The 25,660-nt window shown below is 43.5% G+C and overlaps 2 protein-coding genes across 3 annotated transcripts in view; one reads left to right on the top strand and one right to left on the bottom strand.

Annotated features, from left to right (window-relative positions):
• Positions 1-434: 434 nt before the first annotated feature.
• Positions 435-4,061, bottom strand: btbd2b (BTB (POZ) domain containing 2b). The gene is made up of 9 exons (XM_008333796.3): positions 3,492-4,061; positions 3,295-3,414; positions 2,860-3,016; positions 2,535-2,640; positions 2,246-2,443; positions 1,955-2,147; positions 1,769-1,856; positions 1,513-1,659; positions 435-1,423 (listed from the first exon to the last, which is right to left on the bottom strand). Exons 1-9 carry the CDS (start codon positions 4,010-4,012, stop codon positions 1,262-1,264), a joined length of 1,692 nt encoding a protein of 563 aa, XP_008332018.1. The 5' UTR covers positions 4,013-4,061; the 3' UTR covers positions 435-1,261.
• A 120-nt stretch (positions 4,062-4,181) lies between these two features.
• Positions 4,182-25,660, top strand: part of LOC103395938 (protein unc-13 homolog A) — a 28,948-nt gene continuing 7,469 nt past the window's right edge. The window contains exons 1-31 of one of the 2 annotated variants that reach the window (XM_008333797.3): positions 4,182-5,031; positions 8,977-9,006; positions 9,125-9,224; positions 10,783-10,900; positions 10,993-11,116; positions 11,691-11,761; positions 12,048-12,102; positions 12,521-12,550; positions 13,645-13,855; positions 14,681-15,772; positions 15,874-15,976; positions 17,925-17,968; positions 18,465-18,543; positions 18,794-18,799; positions 18,899-18,973; positions 19,070-19,289; positions 19,950-20,177; positions 20,304-20,445; positions 20,521-20,690; positions 20,844-20,959; positions 21,445-21,608; positions 21,700-21,853; positions 22,082-22,150; positions 22,362-22,451; positions 22,774-22,908; positions 23,007-23,134; positions 23,486-23,571; positions 23,716-23,842; positions 23,938-24,034; positions 25,063-25,206; positions 25,315-25,392. In XM_008333797.3, the coding sequence (XP_008332019.1) occupies positions 5,010-5,031; positions 8,977-9,006; positions 9,125-9,224; positions 10,783-10,900; positions 10,993-11,116; positions 11,691-11,761; positions 12,048-12,102; positions 12,521-12,550; positions 13,645-13,855; positions 14,681-15,772; positions 15,874-15,976; positions 17,925-17,968; positions 18,465-18,543; positions 18,794-18,799; positions 18,899-18,973; positions 19,070-19,289; positions 19,950-20,177; positions 20,304-20,445; positions 20,521-20,690; positions 20,844-20,959; positions 21,445-21,608; positions 21,700-21,853; positions 22,082-22,150; positions 22,362-22,451; positions 22,774-22,908; positions 23,007-23,134; positions 23,486-23,571; positions 23,716-23,842; positions 23,938-24,034; positions 25,063-25,206; positions 25,315-25,392 (4,308 nt within the window). In that variant the 5' untranslated portion in view covers positions 4,182-5,009. Of the gene's footprint in view, positions 5,032-5,839; positions 6,298-8,976; positions 9,007-9,124; positions 9,225-10,782; positions 10,901-10,992; positions 11,117-11,690; positions 11,762-12,047; positions 12,103-12,520; positions 12,551-13,644; positions 13,856-14,680; positions 15,773-15,873; positions 15,977-17,924; positions 17,969-18,464; positions 18,544-18,793; positions 18,800-18,898; positions 18,974-19,069; positions 19,290-19,949; positions 20,178-20,303; positions 20,446-20,520; positions 20,691-20,843; positions 20,960-21,444; positions 21,609-21,699; positions 21,854-22,081; positions 22,151-22,361; positions 22,452-22,773; positions 22,909-23,006; positions 23,135-23,485; positions 23,572-23,715; positions 23,843-23,937; positions 24,035-25,062; positions 25,207-25,314; positions 25,393-25,660 lie in introns of those variants that run through there. The other variant, XM_025066276.1, reaches the window with a different exon arrangement.

The raw sequence follows: 25,660 nt of genomic DNA on the forward strand, positions 1-25,660 counted from the left end.
CTGTAGGATATTCTCTTTTCTTGTGGAGGACATGGAGTTTCACCACACAGTTTGGTTGTTTCTTGTATAGCCTCAGTATCCTGTGGCCAGTGATAGGGAGCAGCTCTGGTCTTCTGCTGCAGTTGAACATCTGTTTCATGGTTTGACTTTCTTTGCATTAAGAGATGCTCATCTTCATAACTAGTGCCTTTCTAAGATGCCATCTTCCCATCTGTTCGCATTCCACAGACTCTTAAACGCCCACTCTTCCTCATTTTGGAACATGTTTTATCTGTAGCAGTTATTATTGACTATAAGAACGTCTTTATATGCTAGTTGTATAAGTTGTCAGGCCAGTGTCTGATTGGATAATGCCGTACATTTAAAGTAATGAAATAGCAAGTCATTCTTCAATGTCCATTCAGAGAAATTCTTAAAAAAAAAAACCAAGTGCACATTTTTTTAATCTTTAATAGTTCTTTTAAGTTACATACAGTATATAGATAATAAATGCCACTTCAATATATAACCCTGTTACTTCTGCCCACACTTTTTAAAACAAAGCTAAATAAACATGAAGAGACAATGTGCATCCATAGAACAAAAATGAACATATGCAAGAAGTGCAATGAATCATAATGTAATAGACAACTACAGATCAAGGAAACATATGTATCACAGGTCGTCACAGGAGTTCAACAACCTACAATTGCTTATTGCAATTTCACTGTTAGGATCAACAAAAAGCCCGGTTCAAATTCACCCACAGGTAATGAAGTCTTTGAGGTTTCTGGGTCTACGGAAGTCACGTGGAATTCTGTGAAATGCTGGTCAGTGATGAAAACGTTAAGAGGATCTTTACTTGGCAAATACAACTTACTGTACATTCATACTTTTTTCCAACTCTCCTTCACACCGTCCTTATGGAGTACAGGTGCAGGAAACATTGAGTAGAATTCAGTGTTGAGTTTTAATGCTGTCAATGACCTGAGGGGCTCCTCCCTCCCTCTCACCTTCCCTTTGTGGAGTAAATAAAGCCACAACACACAGGGACAGAGGAAGTCATGGGGAAAGAGAGAAAGCGTCTCAAATTACAAAGCCCGTGCCCCATGTAGTGGCCTACATCGTCTCACAGCTGTCTGTCTTCCAATGTAGTGCACTATATGGAGGGAGCAGATAATCGTTTGTTACGATTGCTCCTCAGTACGAGCACTCATACGTGGCCCTGCACTGGTGTCATGCTGTCACATGTAATGGAATTTCTTTGTGATGTCAAAGGTGACTATGTGTAGAAGATGACCTCAGGGATCTGTCCGTCCTCTACAGAAGTGCCGTTGTTGTTGCCTGCTGCGTAGCAGAAGGTGAAACAGGTCTTTGCGCCAGTGGATGATGACTCATACGTTACCTTTCGCATTCCCTTAGTCCCATAATGAGAGTCTGGCCCCTGTAAACCAGACAAAACAACAACCCCTTTGAGTCACAGCTTATTTAAAAACAAAACAGTGTCAATTTGTATTTTTTCAGTTTCCAGACCTTAAGTGTAGCGCAGGCAGTGTAGCTGACATTGGGAAGAATCTCCACCGGTTCTTTGAACATGACTCTGAAGGTGTTTGCTGAGCCATCGCAGCTAAAGCCTGTGTCATTTTGGCCAAGCACCGTGTTACTGTCTGTGTGGATTATCTGCATGATGAGAAGAAAGTTACAAAGTAATCCGCAGCAGCATTTGGACTGTATGTCTCCATGTGATTTGTTAAACTCTAATGGCTGAATGTTTTTCAGGTATCCACACCTGTATGTTGACTTGGTAGTCTGTGGGTCCATGTATGGAGCCGTAGAGTCCAAAACCAACCACAAATATTCTTCTGTTTACCGAGAACCTGGGAGAAAACAAGACGCATTGCTTTATAGCATTTAGAACAAATGCCTCTAACATGTCTACAATTACGAAAGACGGGACAAAAGGCTCTTTACTCACCGTATACGGTCACTTGTACCGCTGTAGCCCCAACGACTTTCCACCTGTCCAAAACGTGTGATGCTGCACTCCTTTCCTCTGAGGCAGCAGCGTGGGCGGTCTATGAATTCTACGCGTGGCTTTGGGTTTACTGTGAAGTGGAGGAAAAGACTCACCACCTCTCTGTCAGTGAGAATGTTTGACTGGGCTGGTCCTATAGTTGTAATGAAGTAACCAAAACACATTAATAAGTCATTGAAGTCTACAGCAGTCAGACAAAAAAGTTTTTGGTTTCTGTGAACAGTAAATAACCTGCTGCAAACTCCTCAATGGTCATAAGAGGGAAGCGGATCAGTGTGAGGGCTTTTCCGAGGACTTTGCGTTTGTTTTCGGGCGTGGGCTGCAGCTGCTGCCTGTGAGCTTCAGCCTCGGCCCAACGCACGGCAGCTCCAAACAAACGCACCTCTCTAACACCAAGGGTATCCCGCTCCAGTACTGCCACTAACGTATCTACAGAATGGAGAGATTCACATATCAAGCATTGACACAAATGTGGAAATAAGCAGTAGCCAAAAAGGACAGCACAGTTACAAAAGATTACCCAAATCTATGTCTGTAAAGCCCTCTGCAGCAAGGGCATCTCCAGTGTTCTTGTCAATGTTTTCCAGACAAAGACTGGCAAGCTGAGGCTCGTCAAACAAGCGTGCCTGGAAAAACAAAGTGCAGTTTCAGTTTCAGATTTTTGTTTTCACTTTCTCACTGGTTTATCTTTTTGCAGATTAAAAACAGACAGTTGTTTGATGGTAATGCAGTGATCAAAGCTACCTCGGGTCAAATAAAATGCAGGAATTTTAAGCAACTATAATAACCCAGAGAGTAAATATTATATTCAAATGAGATTAGACTTTGGCTTTGAAGAGACAAACCTGTGTAAGCAGCATGAAGGCATTGTCTGCTCTGAGATTTTTCTTGAGGAATTCCACACAGTGAGCCTCTAGAGCAGGAACTGCATACTTCTTGGCCGTGTAGAGTGTTGTCATCACGGTCTCCGGCCCAATCTGAACTTCATCGGAGTACAGAAACCTGCAAGAAGTCTATAGTTATTACTAGCAAATCTGACCTACAAACAATTTTCATTGTCTTGAGGAACCTTTCATAATTTGTTAAAACGTTGTTACAGGACATTATGGCGTATTTCATTCTTTTAAAATAAATGTCATTGTTATTGAATGTCACATTTTACTGGTGTAAATTAAATGGGTCGGGATCTCGTCTTAATGAAAACAATTAATAACGGGTTATCACTCCAGTCCCAGCTTTACTAGACATACACATGAAACATTTAAATCACTCTTCCATACTTGAGCAGAGCTAGAAAAGCAGCTGGTTCCACATCAGGGAGCTCGATTTCCGTGGATGTCGTCGCCATCCCACCGTTAAACATGGCATCAAACACTGCGCTGCCCACTGCCAGAACAAACCTGAGAACACATACACACAGTCAGCAGCTACGCAGTAACGTTTTTCATCAACTTATACAACAGTTTTAGTAACGAACCTGTGTGCGGGAATCCGCTGAACGCCCATTCCTTTGCCCACTAAAAAATGAACGTCACTGAGTACTTCGTTGTTAAACAGGAAGGCGAACCTCTCCTTCACCGTGCTCTTCGTAGCCTGCCAGTTGTACACAGGCTCTCGGTACACTAGTACCGACGCAGCGGCCGGAGTAGCGGTCGGTGCCGGAGCCTGAGAAGCGTTCGAGGCTGCCGTGGCTGCCATGTTAGACGCCGGGCTGGCCATGGCCCCTGCTGCCGCAGCACCTGCCGCAGAGGACTGCTGCAGGGAGTTCTGCGCAGTCGGCGGTGGTCCGCTCGAAACGCCGTTGCTGTCTCCTCCACCAGGCCCCAGCTGCGGGTTGGGCCGCCTTGCTACTCCAGCGGCTCCTCCACCTGCACCGATTGCTCCACCATTAGATGCTGGCATGGAATAGACGCTGTTGCTCGGCTGGCTGTTTCCCAAAGGACCGGGGCCGGAGAAATTTAGGCACGGAGGCCTGCCGCTGTTGTCTCCAGCCGCCATCTTGAACTCGGCGTATGCGTAAACAACACACTTCCTCGGTTTGCATTTAAATTGTAGTTTCAGTAGTCATTGGTTAGTATTCTGCCACCTACAGTTTTTCTGTCAGTACTACTTGGTAAACGGATAGAGGTTACGATCGATTTCTTAAACTATTTTAAGTGATGCTGCAAAGGATTTGTTTAATCGTGTAATTTCACTCTGCATTTACATTACTATTGCTTTGTGTTGCACGTGCTACTCTACTTTCAACATGTGTCAATTTCTTCTTTTCTTTCTTTTTTGCTTTCTTTTTTTCTATCTATCCCCTCAGAATCTTTCATTTAAACAGACCCCATTGCTCACGTCGAATAAATTTACTTATTTTTTAGATTTCAAGCAAATAAAACATTTAACGTAAATTGGGCTGTGAACCAAGGTTGTTAGTGACACTGAACCAGACGTTCATTCAAAATACACCTTTTATTTCAATCTGTAAAAGACAATTGTACATTTGTGTGATGATGGGAACCCTGAATGAAATTCTTCACTGTCATGCATTAATTAAATTCTCTCCCGTCTCTTCCTCAGCCCCCGTCCCCGCTCCTCCCCTCACTCACCCAATGCTACTCATCATCCGTGACGTCAGAACGGCGATGTGGAGCTGTCCTCACGCGGAGGGTGCTGCTGCTGCTGCTGCTGCTGAAACAAGATGGCTGTGCGCTGAGGAGGAGCAGCGGAGGAGAGGAGGAGCAGAGCTGAGGCAATGCAGAGGGGCAGCAGGAGGAAAACCGAGTGTTCCCCTCCTGCCGTGTGACACAGACCAACGTATGCAGTGGCAGAATGCTGCTGTCGCTGCCTTTACGTGTTAGTCTAACGTCTTGAACTGTGCAGCTTTCTCTCGTGTTCTTTTTGAAGCCAACTGCAACCAGGAGACTAACGGGCTGAGCAAACACATCACGGAGCTCTCAGCAGAGGACAGCCGGGAACGCTCACAGCCTCACCGCACCGCTAACCAGAGATGTCCCTGCTGTGTGTGGGAGGTAAGTACGAGGGAAAGTGATGGAAAAAATCACACATTTGTGTGATGGAGTTGTGTGTGTGAGAGAGAGGCGGTGGGCTGTCAGCTGCGTGTAGAAAAAGTCTCTCTGTGTGTGTACGGAGCAGTGGAGGGTTACTGCTGAATAGTCATTAAATCACAGCAGGGCAGAGATTCAGTACGAGAGGAGCTGGGACACGTTTACTCTTCTGTTGCCACTACGCTTTCTGGATGACACGCGTGTTTAATTTGCTGTATGCCTTCAAGAACACACGGTGTTTTTGCTAAACACACAGAGGTTAAATTGTGCCGCGACATGATCGTCAGCGGTGACAGCAGACATGCACGGGCGGTTTTTGTGGCTTTCCTGCTTAGTATTTTTTGTGACAGTGAGCGAGTGTGTTCATTCATGCGTGGGTTGTCAAAGGAGGAGGGACGTGGAAAAGCCCCTGCCGCTGCCGCACCGCTCGCCGCATCCGCGCTGCCGCTCTGCTGTAGTCGTGAGGGAATACTCGCGGCAGAGAGCGGAGGCTGCGCGTCACTCCCCTCTACCGTCCCCCCCCCCCCCCCTGCCCCCCCCCCCGCCCCCCAACCCACCCCCCCACCCCCAGTTGAGCATGCGCAGTAACTGTCTGATCTTGAACCAGAAACCTCCAGTATCACATCCGAACTGCAGCTATAACTAAGAAACCAGCAAAACTCCTGGAATAAGTGACTCTTCTTGGGGTTCCAATAGAAAATGAGAGGCGGAGCTCAGAATAATTACAAGAAAAACGATCGGCTAAATAAACCTCAGTGGTTAGTGGAAAGTTGGTGGAGATTTTCGTTCATTTAAGTCTGTTTTCCACCAGAAATCGATCTGAGGTGAAGTTATTTAAAGACTGTAAATTTACCAGAGTTGCGAATGGCTGTTGTTTTTTCCCCCAAGCGCCTTGGTTCTTAAAGTGGGGGGGCGGGGGGAGAGGGGGGGCAGAAAGCGAGACAAAGCCAGGATTTAAAATTTTACACATTATTATTATTATTTGTCTGTGCCACAGTGAGAAAATAGGAACAGTAATTTGTCATTTAATATTGATTGCTTAAAAGAATAGCAGTCAGAGTTTTCCCAGTTCATTAGTCTAACTCGTGTCACCTGGTGGTGTATACCTCACTCTCACCCTCACTCAGTCTCTGTCAGCTCGTTGTTCATGTGTTAGTCTCCTACGTTCCTAAGCTTCAACTCGTGGATTGTTCCTTGTTTTGTGCCTGGGCAGTTTCCCTGTTGCTGAAGGTATTTGGGTTAAATATATTGAAACTTCATGTAACTGATTGCTGTCTATTGAGTGCTGCATTTGGGTCCTCCCTGCTTCCTTGTTCCACTGTACGTGACGCAGATGCCTCAAGGAATAACACAGATGCTGAGGTATTCTTGGTAACAAGGGTTTGAGTTTGTGTCCAGGGATGAAGCACCCCTTTAGAGGACAGGTGGTATAAAAAATTCAAAAGTAGTACCAGTACAAGTAAGAAGAAAATTAGATGGATGAATGGATAGAGAACTGGTTAAAGAGTTGTCCCAGAACCTTCTGGTTACAGTTATCTAGACAAAAAAAGCAAATGAGTAAATATTCACCAAATCTTAAAAAAAAAAAAAAACATTTTCAAATAAAAAAGCTAAATTCCACTAGTTTTATTTGAGGTCACAAAATTGTAACACTTGTAAAAGCAAACAGTTAGAAACTGTAATATTTTATATGACTGAAGCTTGTGTAAGCATGACTGCTTTCAGTTTTAGACATTACTCATATATGGATAATGGTGATGTGGGAACAAAGGCAGGCTGGTGTGTTTGAAAGTCAACAGACGCATTAGAGCTGCGACCCCACCCTCCACTCCGTGTCCCGTCAGGTCCACCCACTGACGTCCGCTGCTATGAGTCAGTCCCCGGTGTCATCGGGACCCTGAGTGTTACTCATTCATAAGCACTGGCTGCGGCTGTCGGTGTGGAAGGCTACACGACTTGGCCAAGAACCCTCTTTCTTCCCTCTTACATCATTTATACCTACCTGACTTGGAGCTATTTCTGGCCTCTACAGTAATCCTATCTGCAGATGCAGCAGAATTCTGACACAAATTAAATCTGAAAGTCTTGGCCACTTTCCTGCTAAAATCCCACTTACTTTTCCATCCACATCCCTCCCTGCCTTGATTTGGACAATAAATCACACAGAGTGCAGTGTCTCTGTCAGCACTTGCAAGGACTTCTGTTGGAGAGTGTGTATGTATATAAATGATCCTTCAGAGGGAGGCGCTGTCCCTCTGAATCACGTCAGCCGTGGTTTTGTCATTGGATGGTTGAACTAAGCTCACCCCGTCTCTACTTTACATTCCCTGCCAGTTGACTCTGAAGGCCTGTCCTGCATTCTCGCCAATCTGCTTAGTTCCCATAAGTCAGTGTGTGCTGTGTCAGAGGTACTTCCTGAATGAGGAGTGCTCCAAAAACAGGGCGTGTCACAAAATTTACTACTGGGTTTTTACAGGGTGCACTCCGCATCCTTTGATTAAAGAGTAGAAGCAGCAGCCACTCTGTGATTTGTTATTCCTCTGATATAGTTTAATCTCACAGAGATAGATGGCTAAATGGCTTTGACCTCATTTTGAATCTAGGCTACTCACCCATAACCTACATTTACACCAGCTGATCAATACAGCCTTACAGAGGCTTATTGTTTATGAGTTATAGGCTCTGGTGCAAACACTGACTATGTGTGTTTGTGTCATGGTGTCTGCTCAGACACACACAGTTTTGACAAAACATTGCATCGGTTCTAAGGAGCTCCGGACGTTTCATCTTAAATCTGCCACTCCCAGAGTAAGGAGGTTTCATCTTAAATCTGCCACTCCCAGATTTAGTGTGCTATTATTAAACCTCAGCTTTCCACGATTTAAAACCCAATTCCCTTTGTATTGATTGTGTTACAATATATATATTCAGTTGACACTAAAACGCAGCAAGACCTATACCTTTGCTTGGATTTAGTTAGTGTCAATTTTTTCAATCTAGATTTTTAATCAACCAAATGTCTGTTTTTAGCTCCTATTGTTGACTTTATGGTCACAGTCTTGCAACAGAGAAACTGCAGAAGTAGAATGGAAAATGCTTTGCTTCCAAAGATAAACCAGTTGCATTTTTTTGGACCATTCTAATTTTAGAAAATTTTTTGGGACTGAATTCATTTTAATATTTTCACTGAAACCCATTTTTGACTATTCTGATATTCTTCATTTGACAACATAAATAAGTTGTCAAAAAAGTGTTTTTCAGAATGTACATTTATACACTCTACCGTTGTTCTGTAAATGCATGAAAGAAATATGAGGTAAAAGCAGCAAGAACATTCTCAAAAGTCCTGTGCTGACTCAGAGCAATTGTACATCAACTTTTTTATTACGTGCTGGTTACTATGGGGACCGATGCGAGAGCGCGTATGGAGAGAAGTGCTGTTAGACTCGGTGCGACTGACTGACGGACTGCGTCGCTATGGGACGGCAGCATTTATAATGCAGTAACGTCTGGGCAGTAAAGTCATGTACATTCAGCAGTATTTTCTGCCCTTGGCCTTTACTTTGCCTCTGTTTGATAAAGGTTAGCCAAGGCACATATTTGCACTTTATTGATGTAGTGTATGACATGTGTTCAGAGGCTGCACGTGCTCTATCAGCACTGTATGGTTTGCTGTGGAAGCTAATGCAAAATGGCAGAGCTCTTACTGTAAATGTGTAGAGTTGCAATTTCCATTGTCCTAAAGGCACTAAAATACCTTCTTTTTTGATAATTGATTTTTAGTAGCCACTATAATGAGCCAAAACCATTTTTTTAACCTTTCTTAGAAGATTTCTTATGGTGAGAACATAAGAACAGGTGGCTGTCAGTGTGTGACATGTCTCTCTCTCTCTCTCTGTGTTTCCACAGTGAAGAAAGCCAAACTGGATGGACCGCAAGGTACGACCAAACAGAAACAGTTTGATCCCACATAGGTTGGGGGAGCGGACTGTGTAAATAGCCAATTAGAAATGTCTTAATTTAACTTGTCTGTTTTTTTCCCTTCATTTCGCGACAGAAAAGTTCAACACTTACGTGACGCTAAAAGTGCAAAATGTGAAGAGCACAACCATTGCTGTCAGGGGCAACCTGCCCAGCTGGGAGCAAGACTTCATGTTGTGAGTCCTTCTTCATCCACTTACAACACTCCTCTGAGTCTCCTCCGCCCCGAGAAAGTCGTCTGCATCCTCTTTCCATCCCCTCATCTCATTTTTCACTTAAGCTCACGAATGCGTTGGTGTTTTTTCTTTCCTCCCTTCTCTCTTACTTCTTATCAACCTTAACTCCCTCCCCCTTTTCCTCTCTTCCACACCAAGCGCTCCTTATCCCTGTGTTCCACACAGCTCATCCTCACTGCATCCACACCTCCACCACATCCTCTTCTTCATGTGCTGTCCCTCGACACCCCTGCTTAGCTTTCTCCCAGCATCTCCTTCCACTCTTCTGTCTCTTTATTTTAAGATTTCTCCTTGATCTTCATTTCCTCAGCATGACCTCCACCCCCACCCACCCCCCCCCCCCCCCCCCCCCCCGTTCTTCACCCCACAGCACAACCTTTTTTTTTTATTGTCATCGACTTGTCATATTACTTTTCTCCAGGACTAATTAGCATTTCTCTAGTGATTTTTTTTTTAGATCGTGATTACAATACAGCAGTGAGTATTTGACGTGCAGAGTGGTACAGCGTGGTGTTAGCTGTGTAATCCAGTGCATTTGTATGAATTTGTAGGCGTTGAACATTCCACTTGGAATGCATCAGTAAAGCCGTGTTATGTAATGTTTTTAGGCCGAGGAGAGAGCCTCATCCACTCCTTCTTAATGCCTTTAAATGACAGCGCCCCCACAGTCACGGCTATGATCAAACAAGCACCGCTTTAAAAGACTCACCAATGAGCTGGGAAATACAGTCCTCCTGTTTCTTAATTAAAGTTGCCACTTTGGCTTCAGGCCCACTGTACAATCGTCCTCTTCCATGCCTTCATCACGCTCCTCCCCCTCCTTATTCATCTCTTCCTGTCTCTCTGCTCCCTGCTGTCTTTTTAATTCTTAATGTCAGAGTCCCTTTTAGAAACTGCATCTACAGAGACCTGGGCTTATGATTGTAACAGTGCAGCCCACAAGTAATTACCGTTACATGTTTGTGTGTGTGTGTCTGTGTGTTCAGCATTTAGCGTCAAACAGGTTAGCACGGGGTGAACTGAAGTGCTGCACGATCCTTTACATAAGGAAAGGCACCAGTGCAACGCTGTCAAAATACATGTAGAACAAGAACGTTCAGAACATTCCAATTGTACGTACTGTTTCCAATACTGTCTCTCTGATCATCAAGTGTCTAAGTCTGTCTCCCAACTGCTCACCTTTAGCTTCTTCTCTAATCTACTCATTTGTAATTCTAGCCAATCTAGTCTCTAAATTAAAATCTCAACGTCTTTGTGTTGATCGTGATTCTCTTTATCTCCCAGCAGAGGTCATCGATTTGTTGCCTGTGGTCACTTAGAGGACAGTTTGGAATCGTGGTTTTTAACAGACTCACATGAAGTGTAGCTGGTTATTGTACTGCATTTGTCGCAGCATAGAATACTTTGATAGCAATTGCATCCTAAAGTTAAAGTAATATTTTGCTCAGACACAAAACGTTTTCTGAATTCCTCTTCCTGTCGATCCATCTCTTTGTAGCGAGATTAACCGTCTGGACCTGGGTCTAACAGTCGAGGTGTGGAACAAAGGGTTAATCTGGGACACGATGGTCGGCATGGTCTGGATTCCCCTGCGTAGCATCCGCCAATCAAACGAGGTTTTATTACTAACCAACGCCACCACAGCTGAGTGAATGGCCTAAAGTGTTGCCGGTGGTGATGTAATTTTGTTTCCTCTCTGTTTTCACAGGAGGGTCCGGGGGAGTGGCTCACGCTTGATTCTCAGGTTATCATGTCTGATAATGAGATCTGCGGCACCAAAGATCCCACACTGCACCTGGTGCTGCTCGACACGCGCTTCGAACTACCCCTCGGTGAGGAATTAATGGTCACATCGATATGAGAAGTGATCAATAGGTGGAGAAAATAGGCCATCATCAACTCCTGAGACGGGGGTAGAAAGTCTTGAACAAACGACGTGTTTTGCCAGCAAGAAGTGACACATGAACCCCGATGATTTCAATGAACGTGACCTACTTTACTCTGTGAAATGTGTTTAAGGCTGGCAGTGTGAGCAGTGATGTCAGGGAGAGAAATGTTCGTGTCCTTGCTTTTTTTCACTCATCAAGCTGTGGTCCTTCTTAGCATTGATTAGGTGTCATTTTCACACTGTTTCCCTTTTCTCTAATCAATATCATCCACCTGACCCTTCAGTTTGTGAACCTGGTCTATTTATAAGGTTTTAGCTATTAGGGCTTTTGACTAAAAAAAGTAATTTTGCAGTGTCACACTATGTTGTGTATACAACTACTGATGTGTTGCTTTACATTGTGTGTGTATATATATAAACTGCAATAAATCAAAATATTTTTTTTTGGTAGAATAATTACTTTTAGGTTTTCTATTGTTACTTGATATCGTTCGTTTGTGTGTGTGTTTTTTTTACAGATATCCCTGAGGACGAGGCTCGTTACTGGGCCAAGAAACTGGAGCAGCTGAACGCAATGAGGGACCAAGATGTAAGATGACGCAATCTTTAACAGTGTACCTACATACTGAGAAAAAGTTCAACTAATGTTCTGGGATCTTTGAAAAAAAGTGACACCTAACACTTATGTATTTTAAACCCATTACAAAGTGGACATATTATTTATTACAGTAAATGTAGGTCACACATTGTGAAATAGAAAGCGACTGTAGATGGACTCCACACACTCAGAACCAGTAACATTTTAGAAATCTCCCTGTTTGTGCACCACTATGTCACCTGCCTCCGTCCTTGATGTATTTTTTAAATTTGCCCAGTATTCCTACCAGGAGGAACAAGAACGCCCCCTGCGTGTCCCAGGCACCCAGTGCTGTAAGTGTTTATTCAACCCAGTCAGTTGTGCTGAACAAGAGAATTATGTGTCAAGCTACTGAAATGAATAATTACATGTCATTAGGTCAGTGTGTGCATTATGCCCGTTACCACACATGAGTTGTTCAGTGTCAGAGGGGGGAGAAGGGTCTGGATCACTGCACTGTCGGGGATCAATAGAAGTATTGGATATCAGGAGGCTAGCTGCTCCTGGAGGACTGTGTGTTTCCGCTGCAGGACCAGTCTGCTGACCCAGCTGGAGTCTGGAGAGGCGGAAACACACTCCACTCCTTCAGTGCCCTTTTTCAATTTGCGAGATGCACCTGGGAATTTTGTAGCGGTTATAATTTGAATGTATGTCTGTGTTTTGGCAAACAGTACTGACGCCACCCCCACCCCCGCTTTGTTTTATTTGCAGGTAACTGGAGCCTATGGGGAGACCAACAGAGTAAGAGAACATAATATGTTTCAGTTAACCTTCCTAATCTCCGCTCACTTCATTAGATACATCTAACTGGTCATGTTACCTTTAAGGAAAGATAGAACACAGCACTTTGGACTTTATCGACTTCATAGCATTGCATAGTTAATAATGTAGCAAATGATTGGAGCTACGTGACAAGGTGTACCAGCCGTATTTGAGCCATGCTCTAGTGGTCCGTAGTCCATGGTAGAGAGCGGTAGAAGAGAAAACACATGATCTTTAGATTATTTAATCTAATTAATATTAGCCATTCAGTTTTTAATCCTCTTCTCTTTTGAATCCACTATAGTCAGTTTTGATGTTAGCCAAGTACCTTTGTGAGACACCGTCCTTTCAGATGTCCCGTACACAGGGAAGTGTTATGTACATATTGGGCAGTAGATCCCTTTGCTCTCCCTCTTTACCTCTCTCTCTCTCTCACACCCCTGCTGTGATTAACAGATGGTCTTATATAAGTGCCTCACCCACTCTACTGCAGCAATTCATCTCATCTCTGTTCACTCAAAGGGAAGGAAAGGTGGGGGGGATGCACAGGGTTACTGATGGATGCTGAGCTGATGAAGTGAGTGGGACAGAGACAGAGTGAGACATGTGAAGACAAGGGCCAAACGAGGAACGTGGTACGATGACTGTAATTAGTGTTTACACGATCGGACAGATGGAGATGGAGGTGTTCAGGTTACAGCCGCCTCCTCTCCTCTCTGAGCGTGCGGGAGACCAGGGCTGATAATAATGAATGATTAATAGAAGGCTGCTGCTCCTTACCTCTGGGATATTAGCCCTGATCTATGGCATTAACAGAAATATGAAGCACCTCCCTCACGAACACAGTGGATTGGATGTCCAGTCCAAGTGAGAGGAATGTGAAGGAGACCTCCATGTGTGTTTCATGTACGCGTGATGCACTCTGAATAACCTATGTGAGCCAATCAGCATTATCTGTAATTACCGTTGTAGTAGATAATTGGTTCAGCGCTGATTAAAGCCTCTTATCTCTGCGCCACGTTATGAAATCACTCGGGATCATCATTTCTTTTTTCTCCTGCTGCTCTGTGTAGATGAGGATCCAGACAGTGCTGTGGATGACAGGGACAGTGACTATCGCAGCGAAACCAGTAACAGCATCCCTCCTCCCTTCTACAGTACATCTCAGCCCAACGCCTCCGTCCACCAGTATCCCATCAGCCACCAGCACCGCAGCTCCAGAAGCTACTCTTACCCACGATCGGGAAACAGCCACGAACTGGACTACCATCAGAGGACGGTTAGGTGTGTGGCCTCCACTTCAGATTTACACTGTGTAATTCTAATATTTAATGACAACATTCATTAGTTTTGTTCATCAGAAATATATATTTACCTTTATCAGTGAACTATTTCAGAAATAACATTTGTTATCACAGCTAAGATAATTCTAGTAATCCCAGCCTGTTAGGTTTACAATGAAAAAAATGTTGGTTTTTTTGTCTTATATTTTTGGAATAATATAAGAACTATATTTTTTAGATTTTTAGACTAGATTGTTTTCTGGCTTTAAAATAGTGATTTACACAAAAAGGATAAAAAAGTCAAATACAGTTTTCATACATTAAAATCTGTTTTAGCCCATCTTTTTGCAACAAAAACATCTTAGAACTTTATAACCAGTACTATACAACTTGAACATAATAGCCAAACTTTTATTTAATTAAACTAAGAGCTTTTCATCAACTAAGTATTATATTTTGACTGTAGTGCCCAACAAACATTATTCCTTTTTTAGAATTGTTCTTCTAGTGTTGAAAAGTCCTCTGACCTCAGTAACGTCTCATCGTCTCAAACAATAAGAATTAAATCAAGCCTTCCCCGTTTCCTGTTGCCGTATAAATTATTCAACTGACAATCTACCGGTCAATACTACACATACGATTATAGATGTTTGTCAGAGTGTACTGGATAACTCACCCACTCTCCCACCACATTTCCTTCATTTCCTCCTCAGCTCCATTCACGTCTTGCTCCTTATTGGTTCTCCCTGTTTTGCAGTTTTCTCTCTGTCTCCCATCCATCCTTTTATGACCCTTTTTTCTTAAATACTCCTTCCTCTTCCTCCAGCCCTACAGGGAGCTACGCATCATCTGCAGAGCTGAGTCGGTGCAGCAGTCAGCTGAGTGAGGAGGATTACGGTGGAGAGTACGGCGAGAGGGACCCTTACGATGAGAATGACTCGTACCATTCCTGCCATTCCTCCGTTAGCTACAGTAAAGGCTCACCAGACTGGGATCCTGATGAGACCCAGGGTGTGTACAGTGATGAAGGGGGTTACATCAAAGATGGAGGTGAGGAGGTGGCTCTGTACGAGGAAGATGACGGGGGACTGTATGAGGGTGAAGAAGACGGCCTTTATGAGGATGACGAGATAATGTATGATGATGAGGATTTGTACAATCTGGATGGGACCCTCAGCGAGGACACGGACCTGCCGTTCACTCCCACGCCGACATCCACCGCCCCTGCCACGCTAGACGTACCAAGCTCCAGACCTCCGCTGGAGAAACAGTCCTCTGTCAACCAACAACAGCCTCCTACCCAGCCTTCTAATCAAACATCCAACCAGACTCACCCTCCCGGTGCAGCTCCAACAGCACAGCCAGCCTCTGGTCAACCAACACCACCTAAACAGGCTCAGACACAGCCTCCGCCCCAGTCAGCTCCTTCTGCTACGTCTTTTTTCTCAATGGCCAAACCACTCACAGCTGCAGTCACAGGCCTGGCCTCTACCTTCCTGTCCTCAGTTCCCACTGCCCAACCTGCCCAACCCCACCCTCCAGCCTCAGCCGGCACTCAGCAGCACCAGTCTGCAGCAGCCAGCTGTGTCCCTCCGTCTCATCCAGCCACCGTGGCCAACTCAACCTCTCAATCCCCCTGCAACGCCGCGGCCCCTTCCTCCCAACAGACCCCGTCTTCAGCGCAGTCTCAATCCCAACTAAATGACTCTGCCGCCACACAGTCAGTTGCTCCCGAGGACCAGGATCCGTACACAGAGGAGGAACAGTGGCCAGAAGAGGAGGGGATGTTTGAGAAAGAAGCAGTGACTCCGCCAGCCCAGCCCGAGGAGAGCTTTGCACTCGTGGAGAAGAAAGAGGAACAATTTGAAGATGACAGACCTCAGACACCAACGGAGTCTGAAGAAGTGCCAGCAGAGAGGTACGGGTGAAGAACAACAAACTATAGAAAATCCTTTGTGAATATTTTACATATATTGATTTTTTTTTAATGAATATTTCATTATTATTATTTTTCTTAAGCCCCCCAGTCCCAGAGGAACCCAAAACCCCAGTGGACCCAGCAGTCAGAGCCAAAGAAAACTGGCTAAGGCTGTACAACAAGGTGTTGGAGCAGCTACGAGAGGTAAAACCACAAGTTAATCACGATCATAAGTGTGGCTCTTTCCAAATTCTAGTCCTGACCCTCCACAACATATCAGTCCACACCACTTTGTGATTTATCTCCACTGTGATGTAAAAGCCATGTCCCAGTTCCAAAGCCTCTTGAAGTGTGTACCAGGTCTGTAAAATATGTATCTGTACTGCATTATTCATGTACCTGCCAAGACAGGACAACGCAGGGTAATGCATTTGTGCCCAGACACTGAAAAGCCGACTCACAGTGGGTCATACATATTGCATCACCAGATTAATGCCTTTTGGTTTTCTTAAAAATAAGCGCTGTTTCTATTTTAGTTGCACACACAGCGCTACACCACTGCACACGCACAAATAGAAGCTGATTTATTGCACCGAACCAGTTTTGTCGGCTCAGTGTTCTCTAGCATATTTTGGTCGCATGTTTTGTTGCTGTTGTTTACTTTAACTGAACTTCCATATGGCTAATCACGTTTACGTTGACATGTGTTTTGTTGTCTTTATTTTTTGCACTTGGCTTCACTTTATTTGTTTTGTGTTTATTTGTTTGTGCCAAAACCACTTTGTTTTTATTTTCTAGTTTAATGTCATTGCCATCGCAGCACTCGCATGCACTTTGCTCGGTCCATCATTGGAACATGTTGTCAGGTGGGTACCGAAGCCGGAGTGAAAATACGGACAGGTGTGGAACTGAGACGGGAAGGATGTGTTGAAAGAAAGATTAAGAAATAGCGATGCATTCCCCTGCCACTTTGTAATTTACCGAGTTAGGCTCAGAACTAGATACTAAAAACAAGTTATTTCTTTGATTCGTTTGTTTCTTTCTTTATTTTGTCCTTTTGATTTATGTAATAATTTGACCTCTTTTATAAAAAAAACCTTTGCTATGTAATTCAAATTTTATTTACATTTCTGCACATAGGGCATGGAAACCTAATGATTTTCTTCTAAACTCTGGCATTAGGTATATGGCTTCATCCAACACCTCTGCTATGTAATTCAAATGTTATTCACATTTCTGCACATAGGGCATAGAAAACTAATGATTTTCTTCTAAACTGTGGCATTAGGTATATGGCTTCATCCAACACACCACTTATTTTACATTTTCTGATTTTTTGGCCGCTCTCTGTGTAGATATGGCTTTGAGAAAATGCCCACAGACAAGCGTTTTTTTTAATTTGCAGACACAACCTCTGGCCCAAACAACCTCGCTGCATTCCAAGTCATTCCCATTACCTTTCATTTCCACTCAAAGCACAGTTTGAATATTAGCAAGTGTCTTGGCCACGTTCACATCCCTGAATCGACTGGGTCGCTTCCTTGCGATTAGCTGATTAGATATTTGCATTATTAGGCAGTAGAGGAACAACTGACCAAACAACTGAGTGTTAATGAGCTGCTGAGTTCTTAACAAGACAAGTACAAAGTGACAAAACCCTAAAAATTGTAGAAAATACCAGCAGACGGAGAACCTCGTGACGACGTACCTGGAAATATGTGCTGACAGAGCAGAAAGACTGTTGTTTGAAACAGAAGAGTAGTTGGAAAAGATGGGGAAACGTGTGGAGACATCTTGTGGATGCATGAAGAATGACTGAATGTCTGATCAAATCTAGGCCTGGGGGTGAAGCGAGCAGACCTTAACACACTGTTGTTAAACCAACAGCTGAATAATAAAAAGAAAAAGTCACTCGGTCCAAACTTAAGGTTTTTTTTAAAGTTATTCGTATTGGATTTTTGTTTAACAATTTCCCTCTGCCCACCTTCTCTGAGCTATAATTTAATGACATTATTAGTTATTAGTAAGTTGATCACCTTTGACAGGTTTAGTTTCTTTGAATAAAGGTAGTTTTTTGAATAAATAATGCCTTTTGTTGAGGGTTTTTTTTTATTTTATATCCTTTATGTGAAAACGTGTTTTTCTCTCTCAGGCTCGAGGAGAGACCTCCAGCTCCCTGTGGTTTGGTAAAGGAGGGTGAGTGTCTGCAAATACACAACATAATGTGATAACTCCAGACGTCAAATGATGCTTAGACTGCTGTGGAAACCTGCCATTGTTTGTCTCCACTGAAAATGCCCTTCTCTGGGCTGGGATTCCTCTTTTCTCATTCCTCTCGTGGCATTACGCCAGGGAGTATTGAACTGCAGTAGGCTGCCCCGACGTTCCTGGCAGGGTGTTTGTAGACAAGGCAGACCTCAGTGTGGAACGGTGGCTGAATACTGATGAAGTGCTAACTTAGCCAAATAGAAAACCCCAACAATTACAGCCAGGTGTATGGAGTGTCACTGCTACTATCTGAGGTGACGCCGTCTGTGTAATTAAACTCTCCAGCAGAGTCCTTCAGAGGTCCTTCAGGGAAGTGGAGTGGGGAAAAGAAACATTATTTTGAGGGAAAGGGATTTGAAAACAACTGCTTAAAATACAATTTTATATTGTTTTTAATGTGTGTATAAATATATTTTCTTTTCAGAATGGGCGGTGCCCTCTACAGTATTGACAGTATGCCTGATCTTCGCAAAAGAAAAGCCATTCCACTCGTGCGAGATTTGGTATGAAACACACTCACACTCATTTCTGTTTTCTTTTCAGTGTACACCAAAATAGTTTTGATAAAATGAAAACATATATTTGATATAGCATTACCGCTGCACTTTGTTGTTAAAATGTTCTTTTTCTTAATAAAAATGTTGTATTGGATTATGTTTATTTGATTGGTGAATACATCTAGATGTTGCATTTCTACTTCCTAACACGTTTCTGTTTACCTTTCACTACTTCGTCTCCACCTGATGTCATCAGGCCATGGTGAGTGCTGGTTTCTTCTTGACAGAGGTCAGATGTGAATCTGATGTCCTGGTTGTTCCCAAACTTTTAACGCAGATACGCTTTCTCTCACTCTTTCAGTCTCTGGTGCAGAATTCCCGTAAAGCTGGAATCACTTCAGCTATGGCTTCTACCACTCTTGGAAATGAAGAACTGGTGGGTTCTACTTCTTCTCAGCAATATCACAGCTTTTTCTTGCTTTTGATAATCCCTCTTGACATTAAGCTCACATTTATTTTCTTCCCTTTGCAGAAGAGCCACGTCTATAAAAAGACCCTGCAGGCCTTGATCTACCCTATCTCCTCCACCACCCCTCACAATTTTGAGGTGTGGACCGCCACCACCCCCACCTACTGCTACGAATGCGAGGGGTTGCTGTGGGGTATCGCTCGACAAGGCATGCGTTGCTCCGAGTGTGGCGTCAAATGTCACGAAAAGTGTCAGGACCTTCTCAACGCCGACTGTCTGCAGAGTAAGGACCAGAAACAGTCGTCAAACGTCCGATGTATATATGCATTTGTACTCAGGTGAAAGATACACGCAGTCTGCAGAGCAGACCTGAATCTTCTTAGCTCCTCTGCTGTTTCCCTCCGCCCGATTGACACACACACCATTATTTGTGTTCAGCCACTCTCACGCTCTCCTTCCTCTTCCTTTCCACTGTATCTCCTGACTAATGTGCTGTCATAACGCAGGCTTTCTCTCTCTCTCTCTCTCTTTGTCTCTTCTACCCATATTTTGTAGACTCCTCTATGTCTTTCATCTCTTCACAGGCAGACTAATCCATTTGTTCTATCATTTTAGAGACACTCTAAAAGATACATATATCACCACTCATCTGTCTGTAAAGTCAGAAGTCTTTGTGACAACACATCTGTTTGACTTTTACTGTCTCTCTGATTATTTTTGTCCAGATCAGTGGTTAAGTGGATACCGTTTCTGGCAGCTAAGTAGTTTGGGTTTGATTCTGGCTGTGAAAAAGTCACAGAATGTCAAAAACGATACCATCTGAACATGGCACATGGACTTCAGTGGATTGATTGCAGGGAAAGAACAGATCCATGTGGCCCACGTTGCCTTGAATGCACTTTACACTTTTTCAAACTCCCTCTGTTTATTTATTTCTCTCCAGGAGCTGCAGAAAAGAGCTCCAAACACGGGGCGGAGGACCGAACTCAGAACATCATCATGGTCCTGAAGGACCGCATGAAGATCAGAGAAAGAAACAAACCAGAGATCTTTGAGTTGATACAGGAAGTGTTTGCCCTGGATAAGTCGACACACGGCACACAAATGAAACAGATCAAACAGAGCGTGTTGGACGGAACCTCCAAATGGTCTGCGAAGATCAGCATCACAGGTCTCCATTTAGATCATTTACAATATTCTGAGGCAGCAGAATGTGCCGTGTTTTGATCGATTACAGAGGACAGGGTTATTTTTGCACTAAGGACGTCTCTTAAAAAGTCCCTCCTTTCCTCTGCAGTGGTGTGTGCTCAGGGCCTGCAGGCCAAAGACAAAACAGGCTCCAGCGACCCATATGTCACTGTTCAAGTGGGGAAAACCAAGAAGAGAACCAAGACCATCTATGGAAACCTCAACCCTGTGTGGGAAGAAAACTTCCATTTGTGAGTACAGCTACTGGGAGTTCCAGTACTCGGAGTACAGGTCTTCAGTTTTCTGACATAATTTTTTTCCCGCAGCGAATGTCACAACTCATCCGACCGCATCAAGGTCCGAGTGTGGGACGAGGATGATGACATTAAATCTCGCGTAAAACAGCGGTTCAAACGCGAGAGCGACGACTTCCTGGGTCAAACAATCATCGAGGTCCGAACGCTCAGCGGGGAGATGGATGTGTGGTACAACCTGGGTGAGATTACAGGGATTAGAGAACAGCAAAGGAGAAAGAGACCGATCAGAAGCACGCACATACTGCACAAATAAGACAAGTATTTGTCTCCAGTGGATAAGATATTTGAACAACGTGAGGAGTATAACTCTCTGCCTTTCTCTTATCTGACAGATAAGAGAACAGATAAGTCTGCCGTCTCAGGAGCCATCAGGATGCACATAAGTGTGGAGATCAAGGGAGAGGAGACAGTGGCGCCGTACCACGTCCAGTACACCTGTCTGCACGAGGTAGGTCGGCAGTGGACTCTTTGAGTGTGTCCAACTGATGGATTTCATATAAGGAAGGACATAAACTACAGAAGCTGACTGTCAATACTGTGTTACTGTGAATTTTTACTAAAGTTGTAGTAACAATAAAACTTCCTCTTCCTGGGTTGCTTTACATTTTTGTTGTGTTTTCCCCTAGATAATACTTTTCAATTAAAAACTTTTCAATCCACTAATTTACAGGCTAAATGGAAAGAGCTTGTGTTATTTATGAGATTTAACAAAGTGAGTTCCAAATGAGAAGTACAAAAATACACATATAGTATAAAATAAATAAAAACTTGAAATATGATGTTAAATAAGATGTGTAAGACTTTAAAGTAATATTGTAGTTCAATAAGAAAATAATTCCCCCTCCTAGTTTTCTTTCAAAAAGTGTTGTTTTTATCGTCTTTAAATACAAATGTTCGACTCCCCCGTCTCCCCCGTCTCCCCTGTGTCTTCAGCACCTGTTCCAGTACACCACTGAGGAGCAGAATGGAGGTGTAGTTAAAATCCCTGATGCTAAAGGGGACGATGCCTGGAAGGTTTATTTTGAAGAGACAGCTCAGGAGATAGTGGATGAGTTTGCTATGAGATACGGAGTGGAGTCCATCTACCAGGCCATGACGTTCGTACAAACGCTGACTCACGTTCTTTAACCTGCACTAACCCATATAATGAACATTAAAACCTTAACTTATTTTTTTCTCACTCCACAGCCACTTTGCGTGCTTATCCTCCAAGTACATGTGTCCAGGCGTGCCTGCAGTGATGAGCACCCTGCTGGCCAACATCAACGCCTACTACGCCCACACCACCCAGTCGTCCAACAATGTTTCTGCTTCAGACAGATTTGCCGCATCGAACTTTGGTGTAAGTTACTGGGAAGTGAGAGGATTATTTTAAAATGTATACAGTATATATTTAGCTTTTGCTTCATGTTATTTAGACAAGCTTCTTGTTCTTCATGTTGACCTGGCCCCGCCCTCCTACACAAACACCCAATCAGCTGAGTCTGCTCAGATCTGATCAGCGTGGAGTCATATGTAGCAGTTTGTCAGCTGTTTTGTGTTTAGAGTTTTTGTGTCTTCTGTTTTTCAGAAAGAGAGGTTTGTCAAACTGCTGGATCAGTTACACAACTCCCTGAGGATCGACCTGTCCATGTACCGGGTAAATACTTTATTTTTACTGTAACAAATTAAAAGAACTCTATGTTACAGCTGCCGTGTATTTAGTAATTTAACACTAACTCTGGTTATTCTCGTTCTGTCATCCACTGACTTTTAAATCAACACTCTGTATTTGTAACTTTTCATGTTTTGTTGTATCTCTCAGTTTCCTGTCTTTGTAGTTTTTCAAGTATTTGTCAATGTACTTTCAGAATAACTTCCCAGCCAGCAGTCCTGAACGACTACAGGATCTGAAGTCTACAGTTGATCTCTTGACAAGCATCACATTCTTTAGAATGAAAGTAGGGATTCAACGGTTTTTGGTTTCCTTTATCGCACTATGCTTCAAGATAAAAAAACATGACGAAAATATTCCAGCACTTTCCGTTGAGCTGCCCCAAGCGCAAACTGAAAATGAGCTGCACATCAGCCTAACCAAACAACTTAGTTAAACAGCAGATGAGCTCAGGCGAGCGGGGGTGTTAATGTAGGTTAATTCATCTTTTGCACCTCACTGCCTTTATGGTTTATCTATCTCTAGAGAACCCCCCCTCTACTGCCGCTGTGTGTGTTTCTGTCAGCCATTTTGTAGTGTCTTGAGTTTACCATATTATGTGTGTTCAGGTCCAGGAGCTGCAGAGTCCCCCGAGGGCAAGTCAGGTTGTGAAGGACTGTGTGAAAGCCTGTCTCAACTCCACCTACGAGTATATTTTCAACAACTGCCACGACCTTTACAACAGAGAATATCAGACGGACCCTGTGAGTCTCTGTGTGAACCCACGGTTCTTCTTATTGCTGTGGTGTGGTTGGGATCGGCTGCTAGAATCATGTTTAATCATTAATTTCTCTGTTTCCAGTCTAAGGCAGTTCCTCCAGACGAGCAGGGACCCAGCGTCAAGAACCTGGACTTCTGGTCCAAACTCATCACCCTCATTGTTTCCATCATAGAAGAAGACAAAAACTCCTACACTCCTTGTCTTAATCAGTGAGTCCCGGCTCATAACACCAGTACCACTTGCTGATATAATTTCAGTTAGGGACTGTGGAGGTTTTAAAGCTGGACCAGAGAAAGGTGCAACCTTTGTACGGCAAAAAGTTGATTTTTATTTATTTTCAAGGCCAAACATTTTTTAAAAGTAATATCTCATAAAAAATACAAATGTCCTAAAATCATACTGTAATCATACTGAAAACCACAACAACCACAGTTCGTGCATAGAAAACCCAGTTGCATGCAGGAGTTATGTGAAAAAAAAAATTATTGTTGGATTTAATCGATGTTGTAAATAGGGATCCTGATTTCCTGATTATTTCAAACCCTCGTGCTCCCTCACAGGTTTCCTCAAGAGCTGAATGTGGGAAAGATAAGCGCGGAAGTCATGTGGAATATGTTCGCACAAGATATGAAATATGCTATGGAAGGTAGGTGCAATGTATGCCTGTTTGTGTTCATGCATATTTGTAATGATTAATAGTTTCATTAACCTGTAATGAAGAGATGTATGTTGTGACAACATCAGATACAGAGAAATATTGATTCATTTTAAACCTAAATCTTTTTTCCAGAGCATGAGAAGCATCGCTTGTGTAAAAGCGCAGATTATATGAACCTGCACTTCAAAGTGAAGTGGCTCTATAACGAGTACTGCAAGGAGCTGGTCACTTTCCAGAAGCACGTACCTGAATATCCGGCGTGAGTGTTCTCTGCACACATCTGTTCCTGCTTCGACATTCGACACAGTGAGCCACAGGCTCGGGTTGTGACTTCTTATTTCTCTTGTTCTCCAGTTGGTTTGAACCATTTGTCATCATGTGGTTGGATGAAAATGAAGAAGTCTCTAGAGATTTCCTACACGGAGCCCTGGAGAGGGACAAAAAGGATGGGGTAACAGCTTTGTGTTCATGTCCTTGTGCTGCGCTAATCATGTGTCCACTTCATGTAGTCCATGACACTTGTTCGGTTGGATTATAGTAGTCAGTGTGTTTAGTATGTGTTTTGTTTGAAAACACAGCGGGGGCAAATTTGGTCCATTCAGTAGTTTTAAATATCACCATGCAGGGAGCCAGGACCCAGGGGCTAAAGAGACACATGTGGCCCCAGAGCCACAGGTTGAAGACCTCTGATGTAGTCAAAACATTATCTCCTGTAAAACTGTCACAGTTGTTTTTCAATGGCGGTCGTAAGCGTCAAATAATGGCCGACGCAGAGCAGGCCACAAATGCGGTAAATTGTAAAACTAAATTGATGCTGTTCATCAGTGCAACCTTGGACTAACTGGTTAGTTTTTTAGTTTATTTAGTAAGAAAATTCATCTGCATTTTCAATTTGACCCTCGACCCTTAAAAAAAAAGGTGTGAATTTGTGTTTTATTCAAATTCACACGTCTCACACCGCCTCTGCTGATTCAGCACGCTGCGGGCCGAGAAGAGTCCGTCCAATGCCTCAAGGCGATCAATAGTGACTCAATACCAAACGCAACTAGAAAAAAGCACTTCACTGCAGAGACGGGCACAGGCTTCAGCGCTGGTCGATGTGCACTCCCACACGGACACGGCGCAGCAGCTCACACTTGGTCTTGCTCACACGTAAAGGTCCACATGTGAAAGGGTCGATACAAAGCAGCTGGAGATCCTCCCAGCTCATATGTCAGAGTTCTCTTGGGTCCAATTACTGTCACCTGTTTTCCTGTGTCAGCAAAACGCTCACGAGGCCCGGTCATGTACTTTAACAGCTTAAGGCTAATGACTGCCCTCCTAATGAAGCCCTTGCCCCTCATCTTTACACCCTGGTCATCTCCATTGTTGTGATTCTAAAGGTCAACAGTGAGGTCACGAGGCTAAAACCGGGGTAACTACTTTCATAGCAGCATCAGCAACATGAACCATCGTCTTCTTCTTCTCTTGGTCCTCCAGTTCCAGGTCACGTCCGAACACGCTTTGTTCTCCTGCTCCGTCGTGGACGTCTTCTCTCAGCTCAATCAAAGCTTTGAAATCATCCGCAAGCTGGAGTGCCCCGACCCACAGATTGTGGGAAACTACATGAAGAGGTTTGCCAAGGTGATTTCAAACTTCTAACCCCTTTTCTTCTCTCTATGTGAGAAATTGTTATCAAAGCAGAATAGCTCACTTTGTAAGACTTTTTTTTATTTTCTTTTTCTCCCACAGACCATTGGCAATGTCCTGCTGTCTTACGCCGACATCATAGCAAAAGACTTCCCGAACCACGTCAAGAAAGAGAAAGTGGTAGGTGTTTATGTTGTTGTGGGAAAAAGTCATCAAAAAAGGGTACAGCACAAGGCTGTGTGTGCGAGTCAGAGATTGTTGTCTTAAAAAAACTTTCCAGGAAGGCTGCTAATGTTTTGTAAAAGTTTATACAAATCAGTATTTTGAAAATGTCCTTGAGTCTGTGTTTAACTGGTGAAATTATGAAGAAGAGGTTTTGGTGTTTTAGGGACACAAAGACATATATGGAATGTTCACCTTCAAGTCAAAAGTCATATATAAGTCCAAA

Source organism: Cynoglossus semilaevis, chromosome 20 (genome assembly GCF_000523025.1).
Source record: "Cynoglossus semilaevis isolate Cse_v1.0 chromosome 20, Cse_v1.0, whole genome shotgun sequence".
NCBI lineage: Eukaryota > Metazoa > Chordata > Actinopteri > Pleuronectiformes > Cynoglossidae > Cynoglossus > Cynoglossus semilaevis.